The sequence below is a fragment of the Bos javanicus genome, chromosome 24, assembly GCF_032452875.1.
Source record: "Bos javanicus breed banteng chromosome 24, ARS-OSU_banteng_1.0, whole genome shotgun sequence".
Taxonomy (NCBI): Eukaryota; Metazoa; Chordata; class Mammalia; order Artiodactyla; family Bovidae; genus Bos; species Bos javanicus.
Window position 1 is genome coordinate 57,984,174 of NC_083891.1, and position 23,005 is coordinate 58,007,178.

At 49.3% G+C, this 23,005-nt stretch overlaps 1 protein-coding gene across 4 annotated transcripts in view; it reads left to right on the plus strand.

The window, feature by feature from the left end:
* The window catches only part of ZNF532 (zinc finger protein 532), a 112,255-nt gene extending 89,889 nt beyond the window's left edge, over positions 1–22,366 (plus strand). For all 4 annotated transcript variants that reach the window (XM_061400339.1, XM_061400337.1, XM_061400336.1 and 1 more), the window contains 3 exons: positions 15,721–15,833; positions 18,248–18,395; positions 20,295–22,366. In XM_061400339.1, coding sequence (XP_061256323.1) covers positions 15,721–15,833; positions 18,248–18,395; positions 20,295–20,789 — 756 coding nt within the window. In that variant the 3' untranslated portion in view covers positions 20,790–22,366. The remainder of the gene's footprint in view (positions 1–15,720; positions 15,834–18,247; positions 18,396–20,294) is intronic.
* The last annotated feature ends 639 nt before the right edge of the window (positions 22,367–23,005 follow it).

Consider the following 23,005-nt stretch of genomic DNA (forward strand, 5'->3'; position numbering starts at 1 on the left):
CCGGCCCTTCCCGCACACCACACCTCCTCCTTGGCTTTGCCGTTTGCAGTTCCCTTTGCCTGGGAATCCCTGTGCTCGCCTCATACCCGGGTCACTCCCCGGTGAATTCAGCTAGTCCTGCCAGCAGCTGTCCCCTCGGGGCTCCTCTGTGTTCGTCTGCTCGCCTGTGACCGCCTCAGTCGCGACAGTGCGTCCTCTCCTTATTCTCTGTCTTCGTCAGCAGCAGGGCGATCCTGGCGGGTGGAAGCAGGGCCCCAGTTGCCCCGAGCAGCAGGTCAGGGCCCCCGGGAGCCAGGCTGCCCCGGCCCGCGCTGTGGCCAGGCCCAGCCTGCGGCAGGTTCCTCTGGCTGCTTCGGTAAGCGTGGATGGCGCCTGTCGTTGTACCTTTCCACCTGGCAGGTGCAAGCCGTCCGGCCAGAAGGGGCTCACTGAACGGGTGTTAGAAGGTCACTTACAGCGCCGGTCAGCACTGAGAATCCTTGCACTTGGAGCGCAGCTGGGTGGTCCTCTGTCCCAGGGCGTGTGGCAGCGCGGGCTGTCCCCACCCCTGCAGGGACCCAGCAGGGCGCTGTGATCTCAGAGACCGGGGACGACGCTTCTTCCCTGGGCACCTCCTGTTTATTGCTCGGGTTCAGGGGGTGTGGAGGCTCCCTGGATGCCAGGCTGGTCCTGCAACCACGCGGGAGAAATACGTTTCCGTCTGTTCTGGATGAAGGTCCTGGGACTTGCTGGCTTCAGAACGTTTCTTACTAAAACCACCACCCACAGCCAGGGACTGCCTTCCCTCGCTGTCACCCAGGAGCGGTTCTCCTCTCTTGGCCTCCACTGCCCGGGACCCAGTCGGTGCCCCCTGCCCCCGCCCCCACACCCTGTGTTTTCTCAAACCTCAGCCCCTTCCTGTGCCCCTGGGCTCCCTCCCTGCCCCTGGAGCCCCCTGGAGGCAGTTGGAGGTATAGGCCCGATGGGCCGTGGACTGGGGGTGGACAGCAGTTGCTTTCATGACCTAAAATGCCCACATTTGCTCCAGGAGTTTTGTTTGTTTTTGTGTCCAGCTCTTTGCGACCCCTTGCAGGACACCAGGCTTTCTGGAGATTGCTCAAACTCACGTCCATCGAGTTGGTGATGCCATCCAACCATCTCATCCTCTGTCGACCCTTCTCCTGCCTTCAATCTTTCCCAGCATCACTGTCTTTTCCAATGAGTCAGCTCTTCGCATCAGGTGGCCAAAGTATTGGAGCTTCAGCTTCACCATCAGTCCTTCCAATGAATACTCAGGGTTGATTTCCTTTAGGGTTGACTGGTTTGATCTCCTTGCAGCCCAAGGGACTCTCAAGAGTCTTCTCCAACACCACAGTTCAAAAGCATCAATTCTTCAGCGCTCAGTCTTCTTTATGGTCCAGCTCTCACATCTGTACACGACTACTGGAAAAACCGTAGCATTGACCAGACGGACCTTGGTCAACAAAGTGACACGGCTGTGGAATTAGTTTTCTTCATTGAACCAGAGCGGAAAGTGGTGGTGAGGCTTCAGAATATTGGTTCAGTGTTGCTGTACAATGTGAGAAGGCTTGTATGTGCTTCTCCAGGAATGCAACATCCATTTGTTACCTACTTAGGAAAATGTGTTTCTAAGTCCAGCTGGCGGACCAGATTTTTAAGTTTTAAGAATGTAGCACCCTCTTCTGTAAGCTGATACTATATTGAAGCCCAAAACAACCAGAAAATAATTTTACATCCCAAAGTGGGGGCGTCAAAGGAAATAACAAGGCCGTCCTGGCTTCGGTGGTCTTGGCAAGAATCAAAAATAGATGGCTCTGGAATGTGGCTCAGAGGTCACAGGTTCCCGGGGGGGTTTAGTTTATAGCTGGGAAGACTTCAGACCCACGAGGCTGCCCAAGGACCAGTAGCCCTTCCCTCCGCCTCAAGGTCGGATGTGGCTTTGAAGCAGTCCCCCACGTTGTGAGAACACATTCCTGTTGTGGGGCAGGAGGTGAGCTGAAGCCCGGGGCAGAGCTGGAGCGGAGGGAGGTCCTGGACCACATCAGTGTCCGCCCGGGGCTCCCCACGCATTGCCGGTGGAGTTGGAAGGGTTTGTCGGCGGAAGAAGGTGGGAATCCCTGAAGTCACTTGTTCACGTCCACGCCCACCAGAGTCACCACACACCACACCGCCACCCAGCCACACCCAGGACGGCCCACAGCAGCTGAGGGTTCGTTCCCACCCCGTGCGGGCCGCACCGCGGCTCGCGTGTGCTCTCGTACCTTCCGGTTTGGGAGTTGAGAACACCTGCCTGCTTGCCTCTTTAATGTGGTTTATCAAGAGAGCTGCAGAGATTAATACAAGACGTAGGACTGGGATTAAGAAGAAAGCCACCATCATTGGCTTTAACGTCCATGGTTTTGATGTCTGGGCTTGTTTACTTTCTGAAATTACTTTCAAAGTACTGACAGATCATCTGATGAAAACAGTGATCATCTTTAAAAGGAATAGCTAGTTTCTTTTCTCTTTTGATTTGTGGAAATAAATATTTACTTATTTCGAAAGATTGTACTTAGGCCTTCAGGGGGTATGTTTTAATTATTTTAATTTTTTATTCTATAGTAGTATTTGTTTCTTTCATGAAACAGTGATTGTCAGAGGGGGAAAAATAAATTTTCACAATACCTCTTTTCTATTTAGGTTGCTTTTGAATTTAAAAGGGCAGAAAAGCTGTTTTAAAAATTACATTAAGGACTTTCCCAGTGGTACAGTGGATAAGAACCTGCCTCCCAGGGCAGGGGACGCGGGTTCGATCCCTGACCCGGGAAGATTCCCATGTGCCGTGGAGCAACTGAATCCATGGACCACAAGTACTGAGCCCATGCTCGAGAGCCCGGGAAACGCAACAACCGCGCCCTCTCGCTGCAGCTGCTGAAGCCCGAGCGCCCCGGGGCCTGTGCTCTGCAGCAAGAGAAACGGCCGCAGTGAGAAGCCCACACAGCGCAGGGAAGAGTAGCCCCCGCTCACCACAGCTGGAGAAAGCCCGGGCACCAGGGCAAAGACACAACAGCCAGAAACACATTTTAAAAGGGAAACGCTCCGTGTGTGTTTCCTTCCCCGTGGTCCCCTCCTTAAAGACTGGATTCTCTGACAGCAAAAGTAATAGAGGAATAATTGTGTCCCCCATCCGGGGGCATACATTTCAAGAGTCAGGGAGGCTCAGAAGACAGAGGACAAACCCTTAAAAATAGAAGGATGGGCAGGAGACCAAACCAGACCTGGAAGAAATGGGCAGCGCAGAATTATTCTGCTCTGCTGTGATCTTTGATCCCTGAATGTCTTAGCAAAATACAGCAGCACCCAGCCCATGGCGCCTGTCAGTTCCGGTTTTCTCTTTGTGAAAACCTGAAGGAGAGAGAAGCGTGATGGGTCAGGAGTTACGGGGCAGGGCCTCTGGTGGAGTTGACGCAGGAGAGTGGAGGCCCGGGGCGTGCCAGGATCTGTAACCCCCACAGCCCTGTGCCGTCACCGCTGGTCAGTGGGGTGGACGCAGACACCCTAGGAAGGCGCGTGCACAGGGTCAGCCCTCGGCGGCCCGGCAGGCGTCTCTGAGTTTCATCGCCGTGGTTCTCGCAGCTCTGTTAGGACAGCAGTTCTTCTTGCAGCACTTCTGTTTTTCCAAACGTATGCCCTCGTATCTGCTGTGATTCCGAGCACAGACGCCGTGGTGGGACACGCTTCTTTCCCATCTGTGCTGCATTTGGCCTTTCATTGTTCTGTGTTTATTACAGCTCCCTGTCTTACTGTGTAAATCGTACCGTGTCATCAGCAAACTGGCTTGCCTTACAGCCAGATTGGAGACTTAGTTTGTGTGTTGTTTTAAACAGGCGTAGCAGCAAGCTGAAGCGCCTGCCTGTAAACTCGCTTCATTTCAGAGCTGTGGCTTCAGTGATCTAGATCCTGGTGGCCCGCAGGACGTGCTCTGAGCACTTTATGTGAACAGAAACCGTTCTCCTCACTTTATAGTCCTGACTTTCTTTAAGCCTGGATTGATTACTTATCTCTCTTAAATAGATTTGGTTCTGAATGATTGAGACTTGCTCTGTTTTCTATAGAATGCAAGACGGGTCTGAATCGGGCGTAGCAAACTGATTTCACAGGCCAGCCACCTGCTTTTGTAAATAATTTATTGAAACAGCCACGCCCATTCATTTGTGTGCCATCGTCTGTGGCTGCTTTTCAGCCACGAGGCAGAATTGAGTAGCAACAGACCTTATGGTCTGCAAAACCTAAAATATTTATAATCTGGCCGTTTACGGAAAAGGTTTGCAAGCCTCTGGTCTCAATTTATACTCTGTGTATATTTCCACCAAACCATTCAATTTGAATTTGTAGAAATTTGGATGGTTTAGTACTCAAAAATTATTTTTCTTAATGCTTTCACATGTATGAAATTTGAGTTTCCTATGCTGTGTTCCTCTAAATACCTATTTATGACCCATAGTATTCCCTGTTACGGAGGTAGGCTACTCGTGTGCCTACAGGACTGTTCTCTAAAAGAGTGTGGCTGGTGTGGGTGAGTAGGTTTACTTCTTTACGTTTTATCTACTCATAGATCGGTGAATTAAACAAAGAAGCGTTAATTTATCCTGGTGAAAAGTTCCAAGAACCTTACAATGCAAATTATACCTTTTAATAATATGCTAGTGATGTGACACATTTCTTTAGTGAATTTCTTTTTTAATAATCAACTTACTGAGTTATAATTTATATGGAATTTGTGTGTGTGTTTGCATGTGTGTGCACACGCACACACACACTTAGTTGCTCGGTCGTGTCCGACTCTGTGACCCCGAGGACTGTAGCCCGCCAGGCTCCTCTGTCCGTGGGATTTTCCAGGCAAGAAATACTGGAGCGGATTGCCATTTCCTTCTCCAGGGGATCTTCCCGACCCAGGGATTGAACGAACCCTTGCCTCCTGCATCTCCTGCGTTATCAGGCAGGCTCTTTACCCCTAGCACCGCCTGGCAAGCACGTGTGTAACCTTAGGACACTTTAATCCTGTAGCAGAGCTAATTGATTTTGTAAAAAAGGCGTATCAGACTGTAGATTTTCAGCCTGCTCAGGTTATCAGTCTATACTGTTTGTTTTTTAAAAGTCTTCGGTTCCTCTCCATACTTGCATATTACAGGAATTATGTGCAATTCTGAAACGGTTTAGAAGAGGCCATTCATTCATTCCCAGTTTGGGAATGTTTAGCTTTATGCTGTGTTTGTTCTTCCATCCGTATCTTTCTTTTATTCTATAAATATTTATCGAATTGCATAGCATTTGCTACGAGGGAGCACAGACACAGTGTGAAACATAAACCTTGCCCAGCAGATGCTTACAGTTGGGTAGAAGAAGAAAGGATAAATATTTTTGAAGCTAAAACTAGTTTGACTTGCGTGTGAAACAAGAGTCTTCGGAGCATCACAAGGTGGGATATAATTTAATGCTAAAGGGAAAGATGCTTTCTGTTCAGGTTTCCACTCGGTACCTGTTGAGGCTCTGGTTAAAGTGAGCAATAAAATGCAGTCCAGCCTTACAAGAAGTCAGAGGAGGGTAGAGTGAAATTAAAAGTTAAAATTGGGTGTGATACGTGCAAGAGAAGAATTAGACTTAAATCTAAGGTACAAGGAAGCAGATTTGAGCATCACTGTTTGGTAGGGAATCAGCAGGAGTTGGGAGATGGCCAGGGAAGGCTGAAGATAAGAAATACTGTCTCAGCTATCCAGAGAGGTATTTCTCTCAGCTATCCAAAGAGGTGTTTGGAGCATGCGCCTGAGGAATTTGCCCTGTGTACAGAGGAGCAGGCAGAGAACGGATGTGGTAATACGGGCTGGCACAGCTAGGGGGCTGCCAGAAGCAGTTCTGGACCGTGACGTCCCGGGAAGGGAGCGGCAGGAGGCTGGGCTGGGGTGGGGTGGGGTGGGGGTAGGCAGGTGGGCTGGCTTCATCCCCAGGAGCTACAGGAAATGCCAGGTGGGCGTGGGGAGAGGAGGGGCACGTTGAGATGCGCGTTTCCGGCGGTTCACTTGTAGCTGGGGTGCCCTGGGTGAGAGAAGAGGCAGCTGGCTGGAGAGAGGGGGAGGCCATCCAGGGAGCTGAGAGCTGGGCCGGCCGGAGGAGGCGGGTCCGCTGGGTGCCCCGGGGGCAGGGCGGAAGGGGTCCTGGTCCGGAAGGCGTGGGTTTGAGAGGCTCTGAACAGAAGGTTGATGAAGTCCCAGGAGATGAAGTCAGAATGACAGATTGAGGATTAGATTGTGGAGCGTCTCAAAAGCCCAGAAGCTGGGGTTTTGCCTTACAGTAAATGGCAACCCACTCCAGTGTTCTTGCCTGGAGAATCCCAGGGACGGGGGAGCCTGGTAGGCTGCCATCCATGGGGTCACACAGAGTCGGACACGACTGAAGTGACTTAGCAGCAGCAGCAGCAAGGAGATGGTGTAGTGAAAAGGCCCTATTGTACCTGATGTGGGGTGCTCTGCCATCTCCCATCACAAAGGGTGACCCTGTGGGTCCCCAGCCCCTGTAAGGACAGCCTGTCTGAGTGCTCCATCCAGACTCACCCCTTGAGGGGTGACTGGTCGCGCTTGTCCATTTGCGCCTGCGTTTTTCTCAGCATCGTAAAGCCTGCCCTGGTACCCTTACCCTAACAAAGCAGCTTTCTTCACCACAACCCCCCTGCACTTCCCTGCTCTCTGCCTTCCTTTGCACTAAATCTGCCTGGAATCATTTCGTATCTTTTTGCCTGGCTCCTTCCCCCATGTAGACTTTAAGCCCACTGCTCCGCCAGAGCCACTCTGTTTTTTTTGGATGCACCAGGCAGCCTGTGGGATCTTAGTTCCCTGACCAGGGGTTGAACCCGCGCCCCCTGCACCGGCAGCCGGACCCTTAGCCGCTAGGCTCGCCGGGGAGGGCCCCACCAGCAGAGCCACCCCTGCCACGCTCTCCAGCGCTGCTGCATCGCCGAGCCCAGGGCCCAGCCTGGCCTTCCCGGCCGGTGTCCTCGCTGACCTGGCGAAGCTCTCATCTGCATGGTCCCGTTAGAGCGCTTGCTCCTCTAGGCCCCGGGAGCGCCGCCCTCTCTCGGTTCGCATCGGCCTCATCCGCCGCTGTCCCCGGTCTCCCTCGTCTTGTGAACGGGCTGGGTCCTTCGACTCAGACAGTTCTCATCCAGGCCCAAGACTTCAGGCGACGTCCGTGTCCTCCTGACTCACAGGTCTGTTTAAATCTCTGGCCTGACTCCTTCCCTGCTTTCCACACGTGCCTCTAACCACCTCTTGAGCCTCTCCGCTTGGATGTCCAGCGGGCTTCTCACACTTAATGTCCCCAGAGTGTGACTGAACCATTTTGCTTCCTCTCCTTCCCTGAGCCCGCTCCTCCCTGTTTTCCCCAGCGGGGAGCTGGTAGCTCTGCCCCAACCAGGGCCCAGGCCACAGAGCTTGGGGTGATGCTTGATCCCTCTCTTTATTTCCTCTGCGTCCTGCATTCCGCCCATCCTCAGATCTACCCTGGAGGTGTACCTGCTGAATCTAGCCACTCAGCATCCCCCGTCTTCCCAAGCGCAGGGCGCGTCATCTCTCCCCCGAAGCCTCTGCCTGGCTTGCTGCTCCACACCCGACCCGTCTGAACTCTGCTGGTCATGTTGGTCCCCCGCTCACACCCATCGGTGCCCCTCCGTCACCCCAGTGGCTGGCCCAGAGCCCGCGGAGTGGTGCCCGAGACCCTGGAGTCTGCGCCCGTGCGCCCCGCCGCCCCCCACTCCGTAGAAAGGCGGAAAGGACGTGATGGGGCAGCTCCCCAGGGAAGCAGGGAGGTTCAGGAGCATGTGCCTAGGTGCCCAGCCTCAGTGGGCTCTCAGGAGAAGCAAAAATGCCGTAGTGTGTTTGCCCACCCCTCGGCGGAGTTGACGCGCGTCTCCTGACGTTGAGCTCTCCTGATGAAGGGACAGCAATGCAGATCGGTGGTGTCCTTTCTGAGGATAGTCAGGCCAGAAGGGTCAAAGAGCCGGAACGTTTTTACAACTTCTAAACTAGACAGTCTTGGTTTTTTCCAAACTCTATCCAAAGGAGTAATTGGTTGACGGCAGAAAATTGTATTTGTAAAAGTTGAAAAGTGGAAACAAGCTAAATCATTAACAGGATAGTTCAATGAATTATGGCTCACACATACAGTAGAATACTGTGGAATCAGCAAAGTATGTGTAGCTGTGTTTGCTTACAATTGAGGAAATCAGGTTACAAGTCAATGTGTATAATATGGACTCATTCTTATAAATACGCATGGATACATGTATCCAGAAAAGACATGGGCAGGATATACAGCTAGAAATTGATAATGGTTACTTCAGTTCTGCGGCTTCCCAGGTGGCTCAGTGGGTAAAGAACCTGCCTGCCAGTGCAGGAGACTTAAGAGATGTGGGTTCGTTCCCTGGGTCAGAAAGATCCCCTGGAGAAGGAAATGGTAACCCATTCCAGTATCGTTACCTGGAGAATCCCATGGACAGAGGAGCCTGGCGGGCAACAGTCCAGGGAGTCACAAAGAGTCAGACATGACTGACCACACACACACGCACAACACACCTCAACTGGTGAGATTAGAAGCAATCTTACTCTTTTATTTTGCAGTAGGTCTTTGGTATTTTTGTAGTCTGTGACAGTAAGGGAAAGAAGGTGAAGGCGATGGCATCTGGAGGCGTTGCATTTACTGTGACGTGGCAGCTTCCAGGCAGGAGTTCCCGCAGTTTCCCGTCCCCTCCTCACCCCCCGCCCCTGCTGTGTACACAGCACACCTGTTTAGCACCTGATTCCGGGGGGCGCCCCTTCTGCAGGCTCCTCCTTCCCTGTGAGCCCCTCCCCGCCTCCGTCCCCGTGTCTTTCCGAGGCTCTTACCAAGATTCAGACATGCCCGTGTCTCACCCACCTTCTGGAAACAACCAGTGCTTGCTCTCTATCCAGTGTTTTATCCTACTTTTATCCTTGTTATTCCGTGATCGCTTTGTAGAACATGCTCATATTTTTCCAGTAGAAAATTGTGTGTTTTTTTTTTAATTCATTTACACAGTGAATGTTTACCGAGTGTTTTCATAAGCTGAAAGCCAGGGATATAAAGATGAATGACCCACAGCTTCTGTTTTCAAGGAGCTTACAGGATAGTATGATTCCTCCTGAAATAAAAATTAAAAACCAAAAAACTTTTGTTTTTTTGAGACAAAGGCACACCATATAAAAAGGTGTTTTAATCTCTTAACTGAAAATTTTTTACCTTAATACCATTCGTCATTAGAGGAATGCAAATTAAACGACGATGAAACGTCACTAGCCGCCCTTTGTAATGGCTGTGGTAAAGTAAAATGGCATTATGAAATGCTGGGAGGGCTGCTGAGCCATTAGAGCTTGCATCCATCGCTGGGAAAAACAGAGTGCAGCCATCTGGAAAACACTGGCAGTTTCTTACATAATTTACCATATGACCCAGTAATCCCACTCCTCGGTATTTACCCAAGAGAAATCAGATCGTATTTCCTGTCCATGACTGTTTATAGTTTTAAGTATTTATACTGTATACTTTAGTAATTTCCCCAAACTGGAAACAACCCAGAAATCCTTCCCCTGATAAATGAATAAACAAACAGAGATCTATTCATGCAATGGAGTATTCCTCCACAGCGAGAAGCAGGGCATACACTCGGGTGATGCACTTGTGTGATGCCAGGTGAGAGGCACACACGTTAGACTGCGTGGTCCATTTACACGACAAACGGAAAAAGTAAAACCGTTGGATGGAAGACAGATAGGGTTTTCAAGAGCTGGGTGTGGGAAGGAGGTATTGATCTAAAGGGGCATGTGGGAATTTGGGGGGTGATGGAAATGTTCTGCGCGCGTGTGTGTGTGTGTGTGTATATATATATATATATATATTTTTTTTTTTTTTTTTTTTTGCTGCTGCTGCACTGTACACCGTGTGAGATCTTGGTTTCCTGACCAGAAATCGAAGCTGTGCCGCTGCATTGGAAGGACAGAGTCTTAACCACTGTCCCTCCAGAGAAGCCCCTAAAACTGTTCTGTCTCTAACTATCCATTTCTCAAAACTCATTAAAAAGGGAGTTTTACATTTTTAAAATTAATAGCTCAGTGAATATGGTGTACAATTTTGAGGCAACCAAAAAAAAATTTAAGAGTTACATTCACATGGTTCAAAAATCCAAATGATATGAAGGAGTACAGGTAAAGTCCTCCTTCCTACCCTTGCCGGGCCTTGACGTTGCTCTGCGCTGTGTCAGCCTCTGTACATCTGTGTTCTCTTTCTAGAATGCAGCTTTCTTTCACAGAACACAGCTTATTAATGCAATTTTGTGTCCTGGTTCTGTCTCCACGTCATTTATGTTACAGTTCTTCTCATATCAGCGGTTTGAGATCTTCCCTTCTTTCTACAGCTTTATGACGAGTATCGTTAAGTGCATGTCATTTATTTAACCAGTCCTCCTTGGATGGACCCAGATTTTTTTTTTTTCCATCTTTTCGCATTAGACACAGTGCTGCAGTGAATAATCTCTGTATGTACAAATCCTTTCTGCTATTGAATATGAGGTCTGTGTTGAGAACGCAGGTTTGTTCCAGTGCAGTTGATAACTCATCAGGGAGCGATTGAAGCATAAGGTGACTTCTCAGTTTGCTCGTGTGTGATTCCCTTCCTGAGAAACACTAGTTCCAGAAAACCATGAAACGGAGTCGTGCAGGAATACACGCGACACACTTGTGCACACACCTCCCAGCCCCGCCAGCGCCCTCGTTTCCCGCTGGGGGGGTCACACAGGTCCACAGGAAGGGGTCACAGCTGCCCTCCGTTTTCAGGTAAGCCCCCTGGTGCTCACTTCCACCAGCAAAGTGCAGGCCTTTTTCAAGGTGAGGTGCCATACTTTCTGCAGCACCTGTGTGTTTCTTAACCAGCTGTTAAGAAATGTTTCTCACCGTGTGTCGATGCACGACGCTCTTCATTGAGCGAGTCGCTGGCAGGTTTTGAGTGTCAGGCTCCTTACTGACTGTGGCTGGAGCCCTGTGGGCGTCCGCCTGACTCTGCCTAGCTCTGCGATCTAGAACCTGTGTCCTGTGTATGTTATCTCACAGCAGCACCAACCACTATGTCCAGAATCGATTCCCAAGTGAAAGGGTTCAGAGTTTTAGGAGTTAAATTCTGAGAGACTGCTGTTGTGATAGGCTGAAAATTATATAAGCAGTTTGGCTTTTCCGTTTTCATAAAAAGTGCTGTGATCGAGGTGAAGGGTGTGTGTCACTGTGATTTGGGAATGAGTCCAGTCCCCCCTCATCTCAGATCTCTGTCTGGATGTGTGATGGTCGTCAGGGGGGGCTCTTTGCATGCGGCTGTGAGTCCGAAGCCTTGGGGAGGAAGGGCGCTCAGAAGAGCTGGGAGAAGGGGAGCTCGGGCTGGGTGGGTGTGTGGGGCTGTGCCTTTTCTCCAGCTTTTCCACTGTCCCCCGAACCCGAAAGAGGCCTTCAAGCCAAGTCATGGGAAGGGACCGGTTATCAGAATGTCCACCAAGTGCCATCCAGAAAGAAGGGCTTTTAGAGGCATTTTAAATCCCAGAGCTCAAACCTGAGCCCAAGGCCAGGGCATTCAGAGCAGAGGAATTAGTGATGACGCTTTCTTTCCTACAGGACGTGAAGATAAGAGTCAGCAATTGGAGATGAGGGAGAAAATCTAGCAAGTTCACCCAAGTGGTGGTTCGATATTCTAAAGTCTTATCAAAATTTTCAGACGCTGCCACCTGTTTCTTTGAATAGTTCTATTTAAAGACAAAATAATTTACAATTCACAATTTGTTTTCTGATTTAAGTATACAGTTTCCACTTAAGGCCCTGGTTCTGTTAATATCAGCTTTATGCTGCTATAGCAGCTGGAAAGAGTAAAGGACCTTAAAAGTCTTGAAAATAGAATGATGATAGACATTTATACTTTTCTTAATGCTATTTTTTCCCCACTTTTGATCAAAAATTGCTTTCGGTGTCATAAAGTAACAGTAGGAACTATTAGAATATTGAAGATACAAATTATGAAAATAGGCAAAGCACCTTCAAACAAGTTAGTATTTAAAATTTAACAAAGAAAAAAGTCATTTGTTTTGTTAGGTGATCAAACCTGGCAGGTTTGATCTGGAAACTGGGGTTTAAACTTGTAATTTTCTTGTCACCAGGCATTTAGGAAACCTTGCCCCATTGTTTTTGGATTTTACAGTTCATTTCTGCAGGGTTTTTTTTTTTTCCCCGTGAAGATGTTGAAAAAGAATACCTCATACATTGTCAACTCTTTTTTGGAAAATAGTAATTATTGATTCAGCTGAGCTGTTCTTCATTTATTTTATCATCTACTGAGACTTTCTTTGCTGATACTTCTCTATTACAATTTCAATTTTATGTTAATACAAATATGCCATAACAAGAAGTAGCATGTTAAAATCTCCACCATAATAGAGATCCAGTCTGCATGTGTCTGAGGCCTATGCCCTGTTGAATGCCTAGAAAGAATCACTTCAGTTGGCTCCCTTCTTTATGATTATTTGCTGTGACTGTCTTGCTTTTACTTTTTAGTTTATTTTTGGTTGTGCTGGGCTCTTAGGTGCTGCAAGGGCCTTTCTCTGGTTGTGGGGAGCAGGGCTCCCCTTCACCGTGGCACTCAGGCTTCTCCCTGCAGTGGCCTCTCTGGTTGCAGAGCCGGCTCCAGAGCTCAGTGGTTGCTGCACGGGGCTCAATCCGTGCAGCTCCCGCCTCTGGAGCCCAGGCTCAGTCCTTGTGGCTCCCCGGCTCTCGATCACAGGCTCAGTCCTTGCGGCTCCCGGGCTCTCGAGCGCAGGCTCAGTCCGTGCGGCTCCCGGGCTCTCGAGCGCAGGCTCAGTCCTTGTGCTGCAGGGGCTTAACTGCTCTGCGGTGCGTGGGATCTTGTGGATCAGGGGCCGGACCTGAGTCTCTTGCATTGGCAGGGTGATTCTTTGCCACTGAGCCACCAGGAAAGCCCCTGTCTTGATTTTGGAAAGATGTCTTGTGTTTTGACTCTCCCAGGTGATCTTAACATTGTCCATCTTACATGTACAAAAATTCGACAGAAATTAGATTTTTTTAAAAAAACCTTTTTGAAACATACAATTATTCATGACCAACTGTTCCTGGTTTTATTCTAAAGGAAGCTTCTTCTTCCTTCTCTGGGTCCATGTGCTAGTCCAAGAGACTGCTGTTGCTGCTGCTGCTAAGTCGCTTCAGTCGTGTCCGACTCTGTGCAACCCCATAGACGGCAGCCCACCAGGATCTTTCGTCCCTGGGATTCTCCAGGCAAGAACACTGGAGAGGGTTGCCATTTCCTTCTCCAGTGCGTGACAGTGAAGTCACTCAGTCGTGTCCGACTCTTCACGACCCCATGGACTGCATGCAGCCCACCAGGCTCCTCCGCCCATGGGATTTTCCAGGCAAGAGTACTGGAGTGGGGTGCCATTGCCTTCTCCCCAAGAGACTGGGGATGGTCTATTTAATGTGATCAACATTTTTATGAAGTTGAAGGGGCAGGGTGTCTCAGGTGCTAGCTGGTTGCTGGCTTTGTTCCCTCTGTCTCTCTCTTTTCTCCCAGAGATCATTCTTGTGTTCTGGGAGGTATGATACATATGCATGTAACCCTGGATGTGCTTAGGAAAACAATACAAAGTATGTAAGTGGGTGTGGTCAGTCGTGTCCGACTCTTTGAGGCCCCGTGGACTGTAGCCTGCCAGGCTCCTCCATCCATGGAATTTTCCAGGCCTTGAATACCGGAGCAGGTTGCCATTTCCTTCTCCAGAGGATCTTCCCAACCCAGGGACTGAACCCATGTCTCTCTTGCCTCCTGCCCTGGCAGGAAGGTTCTTTACCCCTAGGCCCGCCTGGGGCACATGGTACAACTTTCGTCTTTAACCCGGAGAAGGAACTTCCTCCTCGGCCTTGTCTGGGCCACGTCCATCATGTCCGTCACAGCGCTTTGCTGTTTTTCTGGCTATGCCTCGAGTCTTGACGGATGTTACTTCCGCACTCAGGCCCTCAGCAGCCAAAGTGTGGAGTCCTAAGCACTGCTACCACCAGGGAATTTGCTTTTAAATAATAAAAGATGCTTTTTAACAAATGAAACTTGGATGATAAAATAACCAGCTGCTTGTTAATAATAACCTCACCAGCTTGTTACTAAAATAGCGCGTTGAGGCTCTGTCTGCATCCCAGGCACTGCGCTAGCCCCTCAGCGCCCCCCCGACGACCCCAGCACCCTCTCTGAGGATGTCACTGCTGTGACCCCCCAACCGCTCGGAGGGCGGGAAATGCCCCGTCACGTGGTTCACGAGCGGTGGGCAAAGGTGCCGGCCCACCTGGGCCTCCAGAGCCAGGCTCTCAGCTGCCTCGAATTCATTTCCTCACCAGCTGGAGTGAGGACGTGTTTGCCAGGTGATTAACATAAAAATATTTTTTAAAAAACGGATCATTTCTTTATCAAATGGGTCGCAACTGCTTGTTTATCTCTTCTGATGGCCAAAGATAGTAACAGAGTTTCTCGTGAGAACTTAATTCCTGCTCCATCCTTAGTTTTAATGAGGGCTGAGCCAAATTTTGTTCCATTCACGAGGCCGGCCATTCTTTCTTGATTTCATTTCCTTGGGATGTGATGTTAATTCCAGACTGCAGCGCATATCATGCCCAAAGAATTTGTTTTTAAAGATATTACTGATTTTACTTCAAAGGTTACACATGAGAATCTGTTGAATTAACTTATAATGATGTCTTAGCCGAAGTGGGAAAGTTTTCACTTTGATGTTGAGATCTCTCTTGATGGCTCTCTCGGTCGTTCAGTGTGCCCCCAGGACACAAATGCACGCCCACACACAGACTCATTCCACATACACCCTCAGGCACGCTCCCCAGAGTGGTATCACGCTTGTGCTCTTGAGATAATCAAATGGTATCATTTAAAAATTTTTCTTGGAAAACTCTTTCCTTATATACAGAATAATGAGTTATTGGGGGGGAAAGCTAAGGGTGTTTAAAATTAGCCAGAGATTTTAAATGGCACATTGGAGAAGGAAACGGGTTATTTCTGGATACAGTAAATGAAATAATGGCTTTATTTGGTATCTACTAAAGAATTGTGTTTTTCTAGGTTATCTGCCTTCTAAAAATAACAACCTCTTAGGCAAAGAAAATCGACGTCATGTCTTCATTTCAGCTATCTGGGTGTTTGTGTTGAATCAGAATCATGTTTTTTTTTTTCTTTTTCCATCATAAGTGTTTTTGAGGAAAAAAACATTGCCTTATAATAAAGTATGTCCTGTTCTCTAGAAGTGAGAGATTTAGTGTAGACGGGGTATTTATTTTCTGAGTTTAGCTTGTATTTCTAAATGGCTATAACCAAATTCCCCCATGATAACCCCGGCCCTGGCAGCCCCTTCTGTTGCGTCTTTAAGAGAATCGTTCAGCTGACTCACTGTGCCGTGCAGCAGAACTTAACACAACATCGTAGAGCAACTATATTTCGATAAAAAATTTGAAAAAAATCTTTTAGTCTTGTTAATGTATCGCTAAACGATAGTGGTACACAGCCATTAACGAAAGAGTCTTTAGCTCGTCAAGCATTTCTGCTTTGCTCTCTCCGGTGACTTTGTCCCTCTTTCTCCTGATAAAGCAAATGAAGAAGCACCCGTGCCGCCAGTGCGACAAGTCCTTCAGCTCGTCCCACAGTCTCTGCCGCCACAACCGGATCAAGCACAAAGGCATCAGGAAAGTTTACACCTGCTCGTAAGTCCTGGCTTCTCACGGGGCGGCGCCGCGCGCGGGTCAGGCGGGAAGTGCCCGCTTCCCCGTTTCCCTGTCAGCCTCCCACTTCCCCGTCTTCCGCCCCCAGGTGTGTGGGTTTCTTTTCTTGAATCATGTTTTGTTCTGGCAGTCCGTTCTTGCCTGGTTTGTAGCACTCGGACAAGATGAAAATTAGAAAGAGCAGCTCCTTGCCCGGGCCTTGTATGTTCTCACCTGTTCCCTGTGTTTGTTTGTGTGTATGCGGAGCAGCTTGTGGCCAGGGTCTTGGTTCCCTGAGCGGGGATTGAACCCGGGCTCCGTCAGTGAGAGCACAGAGCCCTAAGCCCTGGACCGCCCGGGAAGTCCCAGCTGTGCTCTCTGTTAAGCAGAGATTTGTGGTTTCATTACTGAGAGTTTTGGCACAGTGACTCGCAGGCAGGTAGGGACTCAGCTGAAGGAGATGCTCTTTGGTTCCCTACACACAGTTGAGTTGCCGGCATCAGCAGACCAGCCTGTGTGCGGAGACTGTGGTGACGGAGCCAGTGATTCTAGGAGGAAACGCTGCACTGAGAGAACGGGAAGGAAGTGGGTGTGGATGGCAGAGTCCTCCCTCCCTAAGGCTGGCTCCTGCTCCCGAGGAGTCCCTGGAAGGCGCCCTGGTCGCCCAGCTCGTTTCCTTTGTTCTCTGGTATGGGTGCTGGCTCCCGGTGCTGTCCTATAGAGGGTCTCTAACGTGAAATCATCAGCTCGGGGAGCCACTCTTTGTTGTAAGATTTTCAGAAGCTTTTCTGAAGACAGCGAACTTGGTTCTACATAAGCCGTGAGGATCTTTCCATCTCCTTTCACTGCAGTGGTTATTCATGATATTTGCCTGAAGAGTGACCATAATTGCAATTGCCATGGTTGTGAATTTCTGTTTACCAGTTTGGGCCTGTTTCAGTTCAGTTCAGTCGCTCAGTTGTGTCTGACTCTTTGCGACCCCGTGAATCACAGCACGCCAGGCCTCCCTGTCCATCACCAACTCCCGGAGTTCACCCAGACTCACGTCCATCGAGACAGTGATGCCATCCAGCCATCTCATCCTCTGTCGTCCCCTTCTCCTCCTGCCTCCAATCCCTCCCAGCATCAGAGTCTTTTCCAGTGAGTCAACTCTTCACATGAGGTGGTCAAAGTACTGGAGTTTCAGCTTTAGCCTCATTCCTTCCAAAGAAATCCCAAGGCTGATCTCCTTTAGAATGGACTGGTTGGATCTCCTTGCAGTCCAAGGGACTCTCAAGAGTCTTCTCCAACACCACAGTTCAAAAGCATCAATTCTTTGGCGCTCAGCTTTCTTCACAGTCCAACTGTCACATCCATACGTGACCACTGGAAAAACCATGGCCTTGAAGAAAATGATAAATTCATATCTTCCCAAAGAAAAGCTGTAATCGTAATTTATAGGGGGTAATTGTAAAAGCTGAAATGAAAACTGAAATCATTGACCTATTTTGGGTATTTGTTCAGTTTTCTGCCTTTTAATCAACCAACTGAGCACACGTATTTGCACGCTGTGGTCCTAACCATGCATATTACTGCATTTGTGCTTCGATGAGAAAATTGTCAGGAGACAAGTCTTTCTTGTCTGTGTCACGCAGAGTGAGCGAGAATCTTGGTAGCACCGGCGTGAAGAAGTCAGGCAGGGACTTGCTTCCTGTTAAAGCGTCTTGTGACGTAAATTCTGAGGGAACACTCTGAGTCACTGGAAAGAAAACTTCTGAGATTTAGTGTTCTCCATGTTAAAATCACAGCCATCTAGAATTACAAATTAAGTCATACTTAACCAAACTCAGAAAATAAATGCCCTGTCTGAACCAAATTGGGCTGGTGCTGTAAGAACCCAAAAACTGATAGGAAAAAACCCTTTTCCTTCTGTTTTTTTTTTTTTTTAAACACCAAAACCAATTTGTATTTGGGTATAACCACTTAAGAGTGTTAAGGCTGTTTGAGGTGAGCAGCAAAGGGACTCAGGGCTCCATCCTCCCCCACACTCCCTCCCGTCCAGGCTGCCGTCCAACGCTGTGCAGAGTCCCCTGTGCTGGACAGGGCATCCTTGCTGGTTATCCACTTTAAACATAGCCGTGTTCACATGACCTTCCCCAGGCCCCAACTGTCCCTTTCCGCCCTCCCCTTCCCCGCAACCGTAAGTTCATTTATGATAGAAAATTTTTAACAAAAGCTGCCGCACTTTTTATTTTATTTTATTTTTTTAATTCACACTGGAAATGATGATTCATAGCAACACCGCTCTTGCACTTTGGACCACGTATCTGCAGGACCACCTTGGCCCCTCTGGGCCGACTGAGGGCTTCGGTAGTGAGCACGTTCCTCACTGAGCCCTTTTAGAGCAAGTAGGTTATTTCCTTGTCTTTTCCCCACAGGCACTGTCCAGACTCCAGGCGCACCTTCACGAAACGGTTGATGCTGGAGAAACACATACAGCTCATGCACGGCATTAAGGATCCTGACTTGAAAGAGATGACGGAAGCCACCAACGAGGAGGAAACAGAGACAAAAGAAGACACCAAGGTTAGACACTGCAGGCGTTCTCCTTACAGTGATGTTATGCTGACTTGCTTTCTCCTTTTTTTTGCATGAAAATTTTTCTACGGTTATACGATTTAAAAAATTCAGCCTGTGCACAAAGCTGTCAAGTAATAGGAACACTCTCTCTGCACTCAGCCTGAGTTTCGTCTTGCTCTTAAAGGTAACTTTGTGTGTGTGTGAGGTAACTTGATGGCACCAGTGATAAAGAACCCGCCTGCCAACGCAGGAGACCCAGGAGATGCGGATTTGACCCCTGGGTCGGGAAGATCCCCTGGAGGAGGGCGTGGCAACCCACTCCAGCGTTTTTGCTTAGAGAATCCCGTGGACAGAGGAGCCTGTGGGCTACTGTCCATAGGGTCACAAAGAGTCGGACATGACCGAAGTGACTTCACACACAACCTTTATTAAATTTCTTCTATATCCTTCCAGATATAGCTTTAGGGATCAGTCTGAAAGTGAAAAGTGAAAAGTCAAAATCATTCAGTTGTGTCTGACTCTTTGTGACCCCACAGACTATATAGTTCATGGCATTCTCCAGGCCAGAATACTGGAGTGGGTAGCCTTTCCCTTCTCGAGGGGGTCTTTGCAGCCTAGGGACTGAACCCAGTCTCCTGCATTGCATGCAGATTCTTTACCAGCTGAGCCACCAGGGAAGCCCAAGAATACTGGCGTGGGTAGCCTATCCCTTCTCCAACAGATTTTCCCGACCCAGGAATCGAACCAGGGTCTCCTGCATTGCAGGCGTATTCTTTACCAGTTGAGCTACCAGGGAAGTTAGGGATCAGTCTACTTACATATAAAAATTAAAGTTTTATGTTGACCCATGGAAGTTGTCTTAGCCAGAGAATTATTTTAATCTGGATTCCTTTGCATTGCTGATGTTGTGAGAGGTACCTGATCAAAATCGATTCCGTGTAGCTTCTGTTTGTAATGATGAAAGGTGTTAAGGTCAAGAATTCGTGCTCTTGTCAGTGGATGGTGAACTTGAAGCGGGCGACAGCACAGCTGTTAGCCTGCGTGTAAAGCGCATGTGTGCCAAGTGCTATTGGAGTGCGGCAGTGGTTCAGCAGACATTTCAGAGACCCGTGCTGTCTTTGGCACTGTGCTGCGTCTGGAATGTTCCTGGGGAAAAAAGCCTGTGTGTGCTTTCAAGGAGTTAGTCATTGAAATCAAAATACAAGTCAGACTAGAGTTGCATTAAATTGTGATCCTTCCCCTCAAGTGATGGGGTGGGGGTGGAATTAAAGAATGCACATGCAGGGGGCAGCTTTAGGTCAAGGTGGAAAGGCTGGATGGCTGTGGAGAAGGTGTCCATTGGCTTGGGATTTTAGAGAGCTGGAGGGGAGGGATTTGAGGGGCCAGAGGAGGAGTCTGAGGAGGCTGGGTGGGCAGGAAAGGGCCCTCACTGGCTCCAGTGAGGCGCAGGTGGCCCACCATCTGACCCTCAGGAAGGGAGCAGGTCTGGACACTGCCAGGAGACGCTCAGCCCGCCTGCCCCGCCTCTCCCTGGCCGCATCCCTGCCCTCCCCCATCCCCAGCTGCAGCTGCATTGCCTCCCTCCTGTCCCCCAGCTACCCCGGCCGGCTCCCAGCCGGACCCCTTTCCTGGTGTGACCTCCCAGCCCAGGCTATCCCTGTGACGCTCGGCGGGCTCCCTCATCGCTGTTTGTAGCTGCGTCCCTCGAGGGCAGGGGCCTGTTTGTTCTGCTGAGCCCCTGCAGGACGCCGGGTCAGCCTGGCGCGGAGCTCGCCTTGGCGGGGCAGAGGGAAAGGGTGACCCTTGGGCGGGGCGGGGCCCACAGGGCCGTAAGGAGCCCACACCCCAGCTCCCGGAGCCCACAGCGGTTGTCAGTGTATCACCGGTTCTGTCTTCCTCTCCCAGGCTCCCAGTCCCAAGCGGAAGCTGGAGGAGCCCGTGTTAGAGTTCCGCCCTCCCCGAGGGGCCATCACGCAGCCCCTGAAGAAGCTGAAGATCAACGTGTTCAAGGTGCACAAGTGCGCCGTGTGCGGCTTCACCACGGAGAACCTGCTGCAGTTCCACGAGCACATCCCGCAGCACAAGTCGGACGGCTCCTCCCACCAGTGCCGCGAGTGCGGCCTGTGCTACACGTCGCACGTGTCGCTGTCGCGGCACCTCTTCATCGTCCACAAACTGAAGGAGCCGCAGCCGGCGGCCAAGCAGAACGGGGCGGGCGAGGAGAACCAGCCGGAGAACCAGCCGGGGCCCGAGGACGCGCCGGCCGACGGCCCTGTGTCGGACCGAACGTGCAAAGTGTGTGCAAAGACGTTCGAGACGGAAGCTGCCTTAAACGCTCACATGCGGACCCACGGCATGGCCTTCATCAAATCCAAAAGAGTGAGCTCGGCGGAGAAATAGCCGCCCCACCCTCCGCGCCCCCGCGAGCAGCGAAGCACCCCCCACCCCGCACACCGGTCCACATTGGAAGCAAAGAGACGTTTTTGTTACGCAAAGTTGGCGGTATCACAGAGTTAACAGTACTGTCCAGGCTGTTGCAATATATCTCCCTCCTCCCCTTCTCTGCCTCGTCCCGTCTGCCCTCCTCCCCTTCCTCCATTAAGTATTAAAAACAGTATTTGAGTTGAAAAGAATTTGTATATATTTAAACGAATAACTTTTTATACTCTTTGTTACATGTTTGTATCAGTATTTAGTGGACAATGTTTTGAAGATTTTTGTTTGTTTTGTTCTTGGGTTGTCTTTTTTTTATATATATATATTTTTGTTTTTGTTTTGGGTTAGAATTTTTCTTGTTTGTACGGTTTCTTTAAAAACAGAGTTCTTAGCAACAGGGGCAGTTCCTGAATTCCAATAAACCATTTTGTACGTCACGGTTTTGAATGGGTTAACTAATTACAGGCTCCGACAGGGCCTTTTTTAGTGTTTTTAATTTTTAGAATTCACTACATAAATCGTAGGTGACTGTAGGTCTCACAAACACTAGGGACTTTTAAGTGTCTTAGCACTCTATCCTCAACGTGCCTGCTCCGCGGGGGCCGCCGCCCGGCGCGTGGCCCCTCCTCCCGGCCCGGTGTGTCGGGAGCCGCCTTGCAGGGCGCTCCCCTCCCAGCGAGGGGGTGGCCGCAGGGGCCAGACACCCAGGAAGCAAAGACGGGATGGGTTCCATCTCAGAGTGGGGAGGAAGGCTCTCTCTCCCAAAGGGGAAAAGCGAGCGGGTAGTTTCCTGGGCCGGTTTGCAAGGCTGGCTTCTGAAAGAGCACAAGGAACTAAAGCGAAGAAAGGGCTGGACTACTGTACACGTTACAAACACGTCGTCAGACCAGGAGATTTATATAGTCAACGTTTTTGTCATGTAATTTAGTAACTATAAACGACACAACTAAAAATATCAAGTATTTCTCTGGCTCTTGACAGGAAAAGGAAAAAAAAAAATCACAGTTGACTTAACCCTTTGCTGTCTAAAGAGTTGGCGTTTCCTGTTCTGGGTGCTACTGCCAAAGGTCCCGGTACTTAGACTTGGGATGCACAATTTCCACCTTCCCGACGCAGCAGCCGGCGTGTGGCCGTCGGCCACTCCCTTCAGCACTGAGCCACGTGGGTTGAGTTCAGCCATTTCAATAAGTACCTTTACTGTTGGGTAGTTCAGCTTTCTTAACGCAGCCAAGGTACTCCTCTGTCCCTTCCAAATGTTTATAGTTCTCTGGGAGAGTTATATTTTTTTGGTTCTGTGTTTTCGTGTTTTCTTTTGCATTTTATATCTTGTATTTATCCCTAAACATGTTTTGTACTTTTTTTTTTTTAAAGAAAAGTTATTTTGTGTATATATAGATATACTTGCATGATATACTGTAGTCAATGTTCGGTCCCTCGAGAGGTCTTGCTGCTGTCAGGCGTCACGCACTAACCGCACCCACCCTAACTGTATTAAACACACTTCACGTATGTAAATAAACCTGGGACGTTTGGCCCTCGTGTTTTTGTGAGAGCGTTCTTGATGGTGGGTCTCTGACATCTTCGTGGAGTTTAGGGAGTGATTCACGGCAGGGATGGGCTGTGGGCTGTTGCAGCATTCTTGCCGCTAATAAGGGCAGCGTGTTCGTTCTCATTGGCAATCAGCTATCTTTGTCCCTTTCGTAGCGACTCCCATCAATACGTGGGTATACCCAAGGGTGTGGTTCAGTATTCCTCAACTTGAAATTCATTGCTGTTGTTATATTTATACTTGTATTGCTCTTAAGTTGTAGTCATAGCACTTTTCATTTGTTCCTGCATTTGAACCTTGCAATAAACCTGTGTGGTGGGCTGCACGGGTCCTAATAGCCTAGTTTTACAGTCGAGGAAGCTGAGCTCAGATTGAAGTTCTTGGCCTGAGCCCTCGTAGCTGGTAAGCGGCTTTGCATATTAGAACCCAGATATTCTTGCTCTAAATCTAGTGCTCGCTCTCTGTGTTTATGTACATATCGACAGATACTCCTTTATTCAACAAATAAAAAGTATTTGCAAAACACGATACTAGAATTTTTGTTTGTGGCACTATGGCTTTGGGTAACCTGGGAGTCTTGTCTACTCACATACCCAAACATGCTTGGTAATATGAAATTGGCATCTACTAA